Source organism: Erythrolamprus reginae, chromosome 3, assembly GCF_031021105.1.
Source record: "Erythrolamprus reginae isolate rEryReg1 chromosome 3, rEryReg1.hap1, whole genome shotgun sequence".
Classification (NCBI taxonomy): Eukaryota; Metazoa; Chordata; class Lepidosauria; order Squamata; family Dipsadidae; genus Erythrolamprus; species Erythrolamprus reginae.
The window spans coordinates 156,913,181-156,927,420 of NC_091952.1; the positions used below are offsets into that span (position 1 = coordinate 156,913,181).

Consider the following 14,240-nt stretch of genomic DNA (forward strand, 5'->3'; position numbering starts at 1 on the left):
ATGGGACCCGGAGAAGGCCAACTCTGTGGGACCTAATCGGTCGCTGGGATTCGTGCGGCGGAAGGCGGTCCGGGAGATATTCTGGTCCGATGCCATAGGCTTTATAGGTCATAACCAACACTTTGAATTGTGACCGGAAATTGATCGGCAACCAATGCAGACTGTGGAGTGTTGGTGTGACATGGGCATACCTGGGGAAGCCCATGATTGCTCTCACAGCTGCATTCTGCACGAGCTGAAGTTTCCGAACACTTTTCAAAGGTAGCCCCATGTAGAGAGCATTACAGTAGTCGAATCTTGAGGTGAGTGACTGTGAGCAGTGAGCCCCGGTCCAAATAGGGCTGCAACAGGTGCACCAGGCGAACCTGGGCAAATGTCCCCCTTGCCACAGCTGAAAGATGGTTCTCTAATGTGAGCTGTGGATCGAGGAGGATGCCCAAGTTTCGGACCTTCTCTGAGGGGGTCAATAATTTCCCCCCTCAGGGTTATGGATGGACAGATGGAATTGCCCTTGGGAGGCAGAACCCACAGTTTGAGTCTGTTGACACCCATCCAGACCCCAACAGCCTCCAGGCACTGTCACATCACTTCCACTGCTTCGTTGACTGGACAAGGGGTGGAGATGTGCAGCTGAGTATTATCTGCATCTTGATGATACCTCACCCCATACCCTTGGATGATCTCACACAGCAGTTTCATGTAGATATTAAATAGCAGGGGAGAGAGGCCTGACCTCTGAGGCACCTCACAAGGGAATGACCTTGAGGTCAACCTCTGACCCCCACTAACACCGACTGCGACCGACTGGAGAGGTAGGAGGAGAACCACTGAAGAACAGTGCCTCCTACTCCCAACCCCTCCAGCCGGAGCAGAAGGATACCATGGTCAATGGTATCGAAAGCCGCTGAGAGGTTGAGAAGCACCAGGACAGAGGATAAACCCCTGTCCCGGGCCCACCAGAGATCATCCATCAACGTGACCAAAGCAGTTTCTGTGCTGTAGCCGGGCCTGAATCCTGACTGTTGAGGGCCTCGATAATCGGCTTCTTCCAAGGACCGCTGGAGCTGGAGCGCCACCACGTTCTCGACAACCTTCCCCATAAAGGGAAGGTTGGAGACTGGATGATAGTTATTGAAAATGGCTGGGTCCAGGGAAGGCTTCTTGAGGAGGGGGCGCACAAGTTCCTCCTTGTAGGGATCCGGAAAGGACCCCCTCCCCAGAGAAGCATTGACAATCTCCTGGCCCCAGCTTTGTGTTACCTCCCTGCTGGCGGAAACCAGCCAGGGGGGACACGGATCCAGTAAACAGGTGGCGGAACTCACAGCTCCAATGGCCTTGTCCACTTCATCAGGTGTCACCAAATCAAACTCTTCCCAGACAAGTGGACAAGTACGAGCCCCAGTCACCTTGGCTGACTCATTGTCAGTTGACTCTGTTGTCCAATTGGAGTCAAGGTCCGTCCGGATCCGAGCAATTTTATCAGCGAAAAACGTGTTAAAATCCTCGGCACTACTCTGTAAGGGCTCCCCAACTCCTCCCTGGTTAAGAAGGGAGCAGGTCACCCTGAACAGAGCGGCCAGGCGGGATTCCGCTGATGCAATCAAGGCGACATGATACGCGCATCTTGCTGCCTTGAGCACCACTTTGCAAGTCTTAATAAAAGCTCTTACAAGTGTTCGATCGGATTAAGACATACTCTTTCTCCATCGCTTCTCTAGACGTCTCTTCTGGCGTTTCAACTCCCGGAGCTCCTCGTTGAACCATGGAGCTCTATGGGGTCTAGTGCCGCGGAGAGGTCGCAACGGCGCAATCCGATCAAGAGCCTCCGCTGCAGCCTTGTTCCAGGCCTCAGCAAGAGACTCCACCGAACTGTGGATGAGTGTCTCTGGAATAACCCCAAGCACCCTCTGAAAGCCCTCTGGATCCATCAGGCGTCTGGGGCGGAACTGCCTAATCAGTTCCACCTCCCTGCGGGGAAGGATTGGAGCCAGGAAATCAAGCCGCAGTAGAAAATGGTCTGACCATGACAAAGGCAACATTTCTCAGCCCCTTAATGTCAGATCATTACTCAATTGCTCAGAGAGGAATACCATGTTGGGTGTGTGCTCCCCCTTGTGAGCCGGACCCTGTACTACTTGAGTCAGGTCCATGGCTGTCATGGTGGCCATGAACTCCTGTGCTAATCCAGAGGTCTTGCCAAGTGACAGCAGGTTAAAATCCCCCAAGACAATGAGTCTGGGGAATCCTACCGCCAGATAATTATGATATATTGTCTCCAGAAAAATTACTTTGGACTGTGACAAAAATATAATTTGAATATTTCTGAATAATGCAAAGGAGGGAAAAGGACAAGGCAAAAACTCCCAGAATTTTGAATAAATAATATGTGTTGGGAAATGGTTAGGTTGCTTCCCCTAGAAGAAGTTACTTAATTTTTCTTCTTCAATTGTCTTCTTAGGCTCTTGAGTGGATCCATGATAATGGAGAGTTTTATTTATCTACACACACTTCCACTGGCTCTAGTATCCAGCATACTCAGGAGCTCTTGAAAGAACATGAAGAATTCCAGATAACTGCAAAGGTAAATGTAATACTGTACTTAGGTGTTCTATCATATCACTGTATCTTGAAAAAGATGCCAATATGACCCCAGTTTGGAAAAATGGGTTAAATCCATCTCCCATGCCATATGGTGATTCTGCAAACCTTATTATTTTTGATAAATCTAATATGTTACATTCGGCATCTACTATATTTGTAGGATATTAGCATTTATTGATTGTAACAAGTCTATAAAATACTTTGGTTTACCCCTCTTCCAATGTTTGTCACATATGTTGAATTAAATCTATATAAATATACAAATACAGTTTCAACAAGTTCCTAGTCAAAACTCCCTGGTCTTTTATTACAATTAATGATATTAAAGTAAATACAGTCATACCTCGTCTTACGAACCTAATTGGTTCCAGGGGGAGGTTCGTAAGACGAAAGGTTCGTAAGACGAAACATTGTTTCCCATAGGAAACAATGTAAAGTCAATTAATCCGTGCAACCAAACCCCCCCCCCGCAAAAAAACGGCGTTCGGCGACTGCTGGGAAGCCGCGCGGCTGTTTTAAAAGGTGACAGCCGGCCTGGGGGGCTTCCCAGCAACCTCCTGAACCCCGAACCCGGAAGTTCGGCAAAAGTTCGGGGTTCGGGGGGGTGCTGGGAAGCCCCCCAGCCCGGCTGTCACCTTTTAAAACAGCCGCGCGGCTTCCCAGCTGTCTCCCGAAGCCGAACGCCAAACCCAAACTTCCGCGTTTGGCGTTCGGAGACAGCTGGGAAGCTGCGCGGCTGTTTTAAAAGGTGACAGCCGGGCTGGGGGGCTTCCCAGCAACCTCCCGAACCGAACCTGGGGTTCAGAAAAATTTTGCCTCTTCTTACGAACTTTTTTCGAGTTACGAACCGGCGTTCGGGAGGCTTCTGGGAAGCCCCGCCGCCCGGCTGTCACCTTTTAAAACAGCCGCGCGGCTTCCCAGCAGTCTCCGAACGCCGGTTCGTAACTCGAAAAAAGTTCGTAAGAAGAGGCAAAATTTTTCTGAACCCCGGGTTCGTATCACAAGTTGTTCGTAAGACGAGGGGTTCGTATCTTGAGGTACCACTGTATATTGAAATTTATATGTATTTCAGGGGAATTTTACTGTCAAGTCCCATTGTCATTTATATAGATAACTAGGTTAATCAAAAATGTGTTAGGAAAGTTAAAGCCCCTAGAGCAGGTGTTTGCAACCGTAAACACTCAGAGCCATTTGGATCTGTTTCTCACAGAAAAGAAAACACCAGGAACCACAAAACCTGGCTGGGCATAGCCGACTCAATGTTAGTCACTTCCACCAGTCACATGACCCCCCCCCAAGCCACACCTACCCAGCCAGACTTTGGGGCAAACCAGTTGTTAAAAAACACCGGGAACCACAAAACCCTTTTGACATCTCTCTCTCTCCTTCCCTCTCTCCCTCTCTCTCCTTCCCTTCCCCCCTTTCTCCCACCCTCTCTATCTCTCTGTCTCTGCCCTGACTGCTTCTACATCCTCCACCCATCCTTATCTTTTCAGGCCAGGCGAGGAGTGATTTGAAGGGGAGGGCGAAGGGCGGGGCCAGCCAGTGGTGGGATCACCCAGTAGGTAGCCACAGCAGAGAGCCCAAAGAGTCACATGCAATTCCGAAGCTACAGGTTACTGATACCTGCCCTAGAGTATTTTTATTTTTGCCAAGTTGCATATACCTTGTGAAGATGATGACTTTAATCTACCATTTTTATCCTTACATCTATATACTTCTGGGATGAGATTTGCTTTGATTTCATCTTTGGGCCCATTTGTAAAGCAGATGTGTAAAACCTTTGAAATCTTGGATGAAGTTATAACATCTTAAATCAGGATTTTTATTTCTTGCTTTGAAAGTTGTTAGGCATATTTGAGAAGTTGTTATTTGGCACATGGGAAGTTGTTATTGTGGTATAATGTGTTGGTGAAGTATCTAGGCATTGTATGGTTTACATAGAATAACAGAGTTGGAAAGGACTTTGGAAGTCATCTAGTCCAACCTCCTGTTTCAGCAGAAGACAGTACACCATTTCAGACAAATGGTTGTCCAGTCTCTTCTTGAAAGCCTCCAGTGATAGGACACCCACAACTTCAGAAGACTAGCTATTGCACTGGTTTCTCAATAAAAAACTTCCTGTTTCAAAATGTGAAATATGACATTAGGATTTAAAAATAAAAATAATTTAACAAAAATTGTTATTTTTAATTGATTACCATGACAGTATGTTTTAAATGGGGCAGAGATTAAACCTATTATATTGATGATGTAAGAAATTTGAAGATTCGTTAATCCTCTAGATTTCTCTTGTTCTATGATTCAGCTTTATTTTGGTTTCAAGTTAATACATATGTTAACATAATTTGGGGAAGAAATATTAGATTTAACGATCACAGTGGGATGATGAATTATATTCCTAAAATAAAGGATTTGTCAAAGATCTTTGGCTTTGTCAGGCTGGGGTGTAGGAAAGAGGATAATCCTATATAACTAGAAAGACTATAAGAGGATATGAGTTTGTTATCTATTTTTGAAAAGTGCTCTAAAAATGAGAAGGCACATTACTTTATGATCCAGGTTTGATGACAAGCTCAGTGACTGAAATAATTCCATGTAGATCTTTATACTTATTTATATATTTTCTTTTCCGTTCCAATTGTTGGAGTTTGGGTTTTGTTTTGCTTTGTTTTTCCAATATGCTTAGTTCATTTAACCACTATAATTTATTTAAGGTTTTTTAAATTGTATTTTCATTATTCAGTGCAGACTATTTTCTCTTGTATTGTACTATTTCAGCAATTTAGAAAATTGATAGGTATTGGCCTGCTTGGATCATAGTTTCTAATAAAAAGGAAATTAATCTAGTTTATTATAAGTTTGTGGGCTTGAAAATATCAGTATTTGTTTAACTCATGCATACCTAAAAGTTAAAAAATATGGAATGCCTAAAAAAATCATTTTCTTATCTAAAATAATATATGTTTGGTTTTAAAACTATGACATTCCAAAATATATGTTTCATTATTGAATAGCAGTACTGAAACGATGTCAGCCAAGTATCAGTAACATGGCAGAGAAATTCTGTAATCTAACTGGAAATCATCTGCCTTTTCTACTACTTTGTGAATTGCTGGTCTGATAGGTCACAATTTGCTTTTTCATTGGTTACTATTAAATTACTCTATGCCCAAATGCAAATAATAGATAATGATTTTGAGAAAGTATATGCTGGTGAATAGGTTAAATTATGAAAAGTTCTAGATAAATTTAATTTTGAATGATGGCTGCTCAATGGCAGGAAGAGCAATACATATGTAAAGCAAAGCACAAGTGAGCATTAAAGAATTATCAGCTAATACATAACACCAAAGAGGAAAAAGTCAAAATATGTGATGTACACTTGATTGTATAATGTAGGTTTGTTCTGATATCTGATGGCAATTGGTTAAAATTGTGAACAAAATATGTATTTTCATATGTGAATAATGCCTATGACAACCTGGATGATTTGCAGCAAATTTTAGATATAAGAAGGATAATGGATCTGAAAATCCATGGATTTAAAGACCAGAGTTATTGTAATTGATGGAGAAAATAGATGGAGACATTTTAAAATTAACAAAGATAGTGGATAATATATACTGTTTGTTGTAAAGAATGAATATTTGTTTAAAAGGTCATTATTTATGAAATATGAATATGTCAAGAAAAACAAAAAAATAAGTTGAATGTAGTGGAGGTGATATCCTTAAGTGTATGTGCTAAAATAAGAAAAATGTATGAGTATTAATTGCATATTGATTAAAGGGATCTTGGATGGTGTTACAGATATTGTCATAGAAATTAGCTTTAAAAAATCAATGAATAAAAATAAAAGAGGCCTGGGTAAAGAGCCAAAGGCCTGGGTAAAGAGCCAGGTTTTCAGTCTTATGGCTCTTCTAAATAACAGCAAAGAGGAAACTGCCCAGATCTCAGGAGAAACCATGTTCCAGAAAGTAGAGAAAGGCATACTTCCAGCATCCAGAATCCAAAGCCTGCCAGTATAGTACAAGAAGGAATGATTGGTAAAGGCAGAAAAGCATGGATATGCACAGAGAATGTTTGTCTTGTAAAACTAGTGTTAGCTATTCTTTGTTTTCTTTTTTTTATCTCATGCTTTTCATTTCTTCTGTTTATTTCTTTGTACTGTTTTTCCTGCATCAACAGAAGAGTTGCCCATTGTAAGCCAGCGGTATCAAACTCAATTTCATTGAGGGACACATCAGGGTTGTGTTTGATCAGGGAGTGTGGCCAGCTTGACGTCATTCATGCCGAGAGTATCTGTGGGGGCCAATTGCAAAGGCAGGACTTCCCTCAGACCTTCCCTTTCATTAAAATCTCCTTCCTTCCTTCCTTCCTTCCTTCCTTCCTTCCTTCCTTCCTTCCTTCCTTCCTTCCTTCCTTCCTTCCTTCCTTCCTTCCTCTCTTCTTTTTCTTTGTTTTTGTCTTTCCTCTTTCCTTTCCTCCTTTCCTGTCCCTTCTTGGATGCTCAAATGCAAAGGGGGAAACATTGCTCCTTTGGTTTAATTTGCTTTTAGTTTGTTTTGCTAGACCTCTGCCCGTAAAAATAACACTGGGGGCTGCATGTGCCCCCACGGGTCCCATTTTCAGCCGTTATAGCCTCTTGCAGCCCCCTGCCAGCGAAAATGGAGCTGGGGAGGGGCGTTTTGTTGGCAAAGGACTGCAAGAAGCTGTTGCAGCTGAAAACAGACCCTGGGAGGGTCTTGAGTTTGACATCCCCGCTCTCCTGCTCTAAGCACAGTGTTCAGGGCATGAAATAAACGTGGAAGACCTCTGCCATCCTATAAAGTAGATCAGATTTTGTTCAGCCTAATACTAATAAAAATTCTTTTTTCGTCTGATTAATCCCCATTTAGAGTGACATATCCCAATAGAATCTGTGAAACAATCCTTTTACAGAGCAGGGGTGTCAAAGTCAATTTCATTGAGGACCTCATCAGAGTTGTGTTTTACCTTGGGGAGGGTAGGGTAGGCGTGGCCAGCTTGACATAACTTGTGTCAGGGGCGCCTGTGGGGGCCCGACCTATATTTTCAGCAGGGATGGCATCCTGCAACATTTTGCCAGTGAAAACGGAGCTTCGGATGGCTGCCTGTGGGGTTCCCAAACTCCATATTTACTGGCAGAGGCACGGCAGGCCACTCCTTCACTGTTACCAAGGTGGCCCCATGGGCCATATCTAAGCACCCCACCGGCCAGATTTGGCCTCTGGGCCTTGAGCTTGACACCCCTGCTGTAGGGAATAATAGGACTGTTAATGTTACATTACCTTATACATGATCAAACTCTCTGCTACTATAAAGACCAAAATTTCTTGTGTTCTTTATCAATAACATGTGGTATTATAAATTGGTTTTTTTAGCATGATGAGGCATATTTCCCCAAACTTAAGTTTTCTTGAGGGTTATCCTAAATTAATTCTGTCTTCAGATTCTTACTTTGCAGAACCCTAAAATCTAGAAATGTAAAAAATGTTATAATGATTCTGATAATTCTGTTCAAGTACCAAAAAGCTGTTAGCATGGAAACAGAATATTATCTTCTATTTATAGTGTGAAAAGGCTGTTATTTATTAGAGGCACCGAATGTCCATTCTTCTTACCGCCTTCCCATATTTCGTGTATCCTATAGCAAACCAAAGAGCGGGTGAAGTTGTTGATACAGCTAGCTGATGGCTTTTGTGAAAAGGGGCATGCCCATGCAGCAGAGATTAAAAAATGTGTCACAGCAGTGGACAAGAGATACAGAGACTTCTCTCTGCGTATGGAAAAATACAGGACCTCTTTAGAGAAAGCTCTAGGAATTTCTTCAGATTCCAATAAATCGGTGAGTGTTGCATTTTTATTTTGGCTTGAAGTAATGTGGAATGGCTTAATCTGGCTTCTAGAGTTTCTATCAAGATAACCCTACCTTTTGTGTTTGTTTCTCCTGGTCTTCACTGATTTTGATATCATCTTCCCTTCCCTAATTTAGAGTAAAAGTTTGCAACTGGATATAATCCCAGCCAGTCTTCCTGGGTCAGAGGTGAAGCTGAGAGATGCTGCTCATGAACTTAATGAGGAAAAGCGGAAGTCTGCCCGCAGGAAAGAGTAAATAATTTGTCTCCTCCTAGCATAATGCATGTTTGTCCATGCTTTGGACTTGTGTGTCATTTTTAATCTATTTAATTATGTTGTTGTGCATTCATAGCCCCAGCCAACATATCATTAATATGTGACCAAAACATTCTTTTTTACATTTATGTAAATTATGTACATTAAACAATCAAGGGAAAAAGTAACCCATGCTAGTCTTGGTCCATGTCAAAGTATACAATATGTCATGTTTTTTCCCTCCCCCACTGCCTTTTCCATTTGTCTATTTCCACTTCTTAGCAATGACCGTATATGTGAAGAAGAAAATGAAAATATGGATTTTATGTTGTGCATTGCTATTTGATAAGTCTGAGCCAAGGCATTTTAAAATAGGCTAATCTCTTGAATGTCCAAAAAAGAATCTAGAATATTTTTTTCTAAGATTCCACAACAAATAATGACCATCTGTCATTTTATTCAGTATTTTTATTGCTTCCCTTAGCCTTTACTTAAAGCAAAGATTAAATTAGAGCACAGAATGCTTCCAAGAATGAGACTTAATATTTACTTATGCAAAAGCAATGTTAAATCATTTTATTATCATTTTTACTGACCTTAATAGTCCACATTTTTTCTAGTTGCAGTTCTCATCCACTCTGTGCTCTTGAGTTCATCAAATATATTTTCTATGTAAAGTCCTTCCCATGTATCTAATTTCTGTTCAGAATGATATATGTTGAAGCAAATAGTCTAAAGTTGTCTCCCTCTTGTGTGTATGGAAAGGTTCATCATGGCTGAGCTTATCCAGACAGAGAAGGCTTATGTAAGAGATCTCCGGGAATGTATGGATGTAAGTTCTTGTTTCCAATCTAAAATTATCAAATTGTGTTTTTTTTACTGTCATATTGTATGATCTATAACCATAGAGCTAAATTGTGCGGTGTTGTATCAGAAGTTGGTATGTTTATCAATTAAATCAAGAATTGCCAGTGCTGGCTTGATCAGCTTCTGGTTTTGCTTCTTAAACATTCCTATGTTGATTGAACAGGGACAGTAACGTATCTGTTCATTTTCAAGCACAATGAACTGGTTGCTGCTTTTGTTAAGCTTTTACTGTTTTGTTGAAGGGATAATGTTCTATTATTGTTTCCTCTGTTACATTGCACATTCGAGAACTGGCTTATTCTCTCTAAACAGAAACTCATCTCTTCTGTAATTTGAGGGTCTGGTTTTAAACTGTTAGCTTTTCATTGGCATGTTGCACTTTTAGAATCTCATGATTATAATACCATAAAATTGTATCATGCAAATCTAAAATAGACATTTTATAAATTCCAGTATGATTTTGCATATATTAGCTTGAGGATGGTTGGTTATACCTTGATAAAAATTAAACCAACTTTGCTTCCCTCCTTTTTTCCCCTTTTTTTAAAAAACCAGACATATCTCTGGGAAATAACAAGTGGTGTTGAAGAGATCCCACCTGGTATCGTAAACAAAGAGCACATCATTTTTGGAAATATGCAGGAGATCTATGAATTCCATAACAAGTGAGTGAAGAGAGTCATCCATGACCCTGCTTTTAGAAAAACAGAGTGATTTAATGTCTTCTGATTTATTAAATGAATATATGGTTTTCTTTTGCTACTGCAGATTGAAGGTTCAATGACCGGAGCTTGACAATTTTCAGATTAGTATTGATTTACTCTGATTTTCTATTTAAGTAATCTTACAATGGACTTGCTTAATTCTGGTCTGGAAATTTCATGTAAATAGGTTGATCCAGGTTGTTCAGCCAACAATTCTCAATTTGTAATGAAAGGAATTTTATTTTTTTATATTGTAACTATTGTATGGAAAAGATGTTTAGATATAAAAGAAATCAATGTGTCCGGCCACTTCTTAAGTCATTAGAATTTGCTAAAAACTAAAGACTTTCATGGAAGAAAGAGTAGACTGGTCTTGTGGAGCTGCTGATTGTTCCAGAATAAAGAGCCAGCAAGTGGACCAGTTTTTTTCTAATTCTGCTCCAGACAAAACAGAGGATTGAGATCAGTGATGGGTTCTAAATCCCATCGCTACTGGTATATTTGTATGTACATGTGAGATGCTTTTGTGGATGCACAGAAGCATCTGGGATAGATGGGCAGAGCCTCCTGCAGCCACCACTTCCAGCTCGTAGAACCGGACCATACCAGGAGCAACTTGCCGTTGATTGAGATCACCCACAAGTGTTCCTGGCAGTTGTTCCTTGCAAGGAGATCCCAAGACAGCAGTTTACAATAGTTTTAGAGCTCTGGGAGATGAGGACTAATAGCCATCTTGCTCAAACTGTCCTTGAAAGGACTATGGGTTTGCATACTTTCTTTTCTAATCTTTTTTGGAAATTGCTTGTTAGCTGCTTTCCATCTATCGGGAATATTTGGACGTACAGGTTTTACCGCACTGGATGTGATGGAATGTAGTAGGCTGGATTCCAAGGAAAGAGGGTTTGCATTCCAGAAGAATAAGAAACAATTCAGTACAGATAATTTGTGTGAGAAAAAGGGTGAAAATAGCTCCTCCGTAATGCTTCCCATAATATATGGTAGATATAGATAGTAGAGTATTTAGCCTGGCAAAATTTTGTATATAAGTGTGGAAACAATAAAGTCAGTTTGGAAGAATCACCATGCGTTATTCTTGGTTTGGGGCTTGCCTGACATAGGTAAGTTTTCTTTAATCCTTAAGGAAAGAAGTTTTAAATACAAATATAAGGAATTTTAAAAGATCTGGAATAAACAGCAAAGGGATTATATAAAATTTTGATTTTAAAAAGATACCAATGGTCTAAGAATACAAATAAATTTTAAATTTTGAAATTAATTGTAAAGAATCCTTCCCATGGGAAAAGGCTTTTTTAAAAAATTCTATTCAATTTTTTTTGGTTTAAATTAGACACTAGAGGGAACTAAAATGAACTAAAGATTACATTCAAAGGAGCAGTTAAATTCATCTTACAAACATAAAATGAAATAAAATATTTTCACATTAGTCATAATGAAAATTACTTTCAAACAAGGGAAATTAATTTTGAGAATGTCTATCTCTATAGTAAACTATGTTTAAAATTAATATAGAAGAAGAAGTTTTACATGACATGATTGAGATTTGAAAGTGGAGTTAAAAATGGCATGGAAAAAGATATTATAATTGTGATACAAAAGAAACTAGTCTCTTAATAATTAAAAGGGATATACAAATAACAAACAAAGTGGTAATTTTCTTATATGGGATTTACAAAAGGTTTGTTAAAGCTTTGAAACATTTTGTTAGAAGGGACCAAGAAAAAAATAAATCAAGTTCTGGGACATTATTTGTAAGAGATAGAGTTAAGATTATTTGAAATAAAAGTAATTAATATGAAGTTGGCTTATTTGATCAAGATTAAAGTAGATATGTTGTTATCTCTTGTAACCTTTACTGGATTTTTGTGGGCACTGGGAGTAAAATGACAAGGTTTTGTGGATCATTTTTTTTACTGGAACTCTAAAGTGTAGTTTATTTCTAAGGCTAGATTGGATAATTCTACACAAGTATTGCATATAACAATATGTTATAGCCACTATGAATAGTATAATTAAAATCTAGAACGGGAAAAGAAACATGTTAATAGTTTGTTCAATCATTTCTTTAAATAGTATATTCCTGAAAGAGCTGGAGAAATATGAGCAGCTACCTGAAGATGTTGGTCATTGCTTTGTTACCTGGGTAAGAGGGTGTCAATGCTTTGCTACCTTTACTAAATGATCAATTGTATTTTGAGTTATCATCATCTACACCTGAAAAATAAAACTATGGCCTAATACAGGGGTCTGCAACCTTAAACACTCAAAGAGCCATTTGGAACCGTTTCCCACAGAAAGGAAAATATTGAGAGCCACAAAGCTGAGTGGGTGTGGCCAGCTCAACCTCACTCACTCCCACCCAGCCATATGAACCCCTAGCAATGCCTACCTAGCTGGTCATTAAGGCAGAGAACTGGTTGTTAAAAAATGAGAGCCACAAAACCCTTTTGACACCCCCCCCCCTCTGTCTCTCTCCCGCATCGAGCAGGCCATGAGACATTCTCGCAAGGCTTTGCGCAGCACAGTGAACTTTAGTGTGCTTCCCAATGGGAAACATAGCGTCCCCTCCTCCTGGACCGCATTATGACATGGACTTACAATGCAATCCTGTCCCACTCGCCCCTAGCAACAGGATGCGACTTACAGCTTCAGAACCAAAGTGGCAGGAGGCGAGGGCTGCCTTGAGCCAAATGTGGCACAAAGGCAAATATAGGGCCACTTTACTCCTGCGCTAAGGCTCCTACCATCGTCTTTCTGTGTCCCCTTTTCACCCCCCAGCAGCTCTTTGGCTGAGTGCAGTGGGCCCGAGCTTCAGCCCCAAGTGGCAGGAGGCAAAGGCTGCCTTGAGCACAAATATTGCACAAAAGTATTTGCAGGACTACAGGACTGCTCCTGTACTAAGGCTCTGGTGATCCTCCCCCTCCTTCTCCTCTTGTGACCCCCTTGCCAGCTGTGGTGAGACTGGGAGGGTATATGCAGCAGGAAGACCTTTCCCAAGAAAGTGGCCAGGCTTGGTGAAAGTGCATAAAAGGCATACACAGGGCAGGTGGGCACTCACTTGAAGAAGGTCTGCTTGTTTGTGCACACCTTCCCGGCCCCACCACAACCAGCCAGGTGATTGTGGGAGAAGGAGGAGAGGGATGAGGACAAGAGTTGCCTAAAGGGAAGTCTCCACTGTGGCTTGTGCTTGTTCTTTAGCCAGCCCTAATTTCCAAAAAATGTCAAGAAGAAAGAAAAAGAAAAGGAGAGCTTCCCGGGTTTCCAAGAGAGAAGAGACACAGAGAGAGAGAGAGAGAGCGCTTTAATTGAAAAGCGTCCTCCGGGCAGCGAAAGTTGCCTGTGCACTTTTTAAAGGCACAGCTAGGTGCTCTGGACCTGTCCCCCTTTCTGTCCCCTCCTCCCAGATCCCATTCCCACCTTGCCAGCCCTTGCGATAGTGAGGCCAGCATCAGGCGCAGCTGGGTCAGGTCAGTGTCTCAGGGCAGAGAGCAGGTTGCTCATATCCCCAAGTGACCGAGTCACACCCACCACCATGAGCTGGAAAAAGCTCCAGCAAGAATGAGGCGGCAGAGAATCAGCCCCAGTCACTTCTCCACCCCCCACCATTGCCCTTACCTTCTCAGATTATGCAATGAGTGATTGGGAGGGAAGGGTGAGGGGCAAGGCAAGTCAGTGATGGGATCACCTGACAGGGAGCCCCAGCAGAGGGCCCAAAAGGCCACACGTGGCTCCGAATTTACAGGTTGCAGACCCAGCCTAATAGAAGAGATTTATAATATGAGATAATAAATACAGATAGTTCTCAACTTGAAACCACAATTGAGCCCCAAATTTCTATTCCTAAATGAAACATTCATTAAGTGAATTTTGCCCCATTTTATGATGTTTCTTCCCATAGTTGTTAAGTGAATCAGT

The 14,240-nt window shown here is 41.2% G+C and overlaps 1 protein-coding gene across 2 annotated transcripts in view; it reads left to right on the top strand.

The window, feature by feature from the left end:
- Window positions 1–14,240, top strand: part of TRIO (trio Rho guanine nucleotide exchange factor) — a 304,905-nt gene that overhangs the window by 194,549 nt on the left and 96,116 nt on the right. For both annotated transcript variants that reach the window (XM_070747107.1, XM_070747108.1), the window contains exons 21-26: window positions 2,459–2,581; window positions 8,276–8,470; window positions 8,618–8,733; window positions 9,502–9,568; window positions 10,159–10,268; window positions 12,399–12,468. In XM_070747107.1, the coding sequence (XP_070603208.1) occupies window positions 2,459–2,581; window positions 8,276–8,470; window positions 8,618–8,733; window positions 9,502–9,568; window positions 10,159–10,268; window positions 12,399–12,468 (681 nt within the window). The remainder of the gene's footprint in view (window positions 1–2,458; window positions 2,582–8,275; window positions 8,471–8,617; window positions 8,734–9,501; window positions 9,569–10,158; window positions 10,269–12,398; window positions 12,469–14,240) is intronic.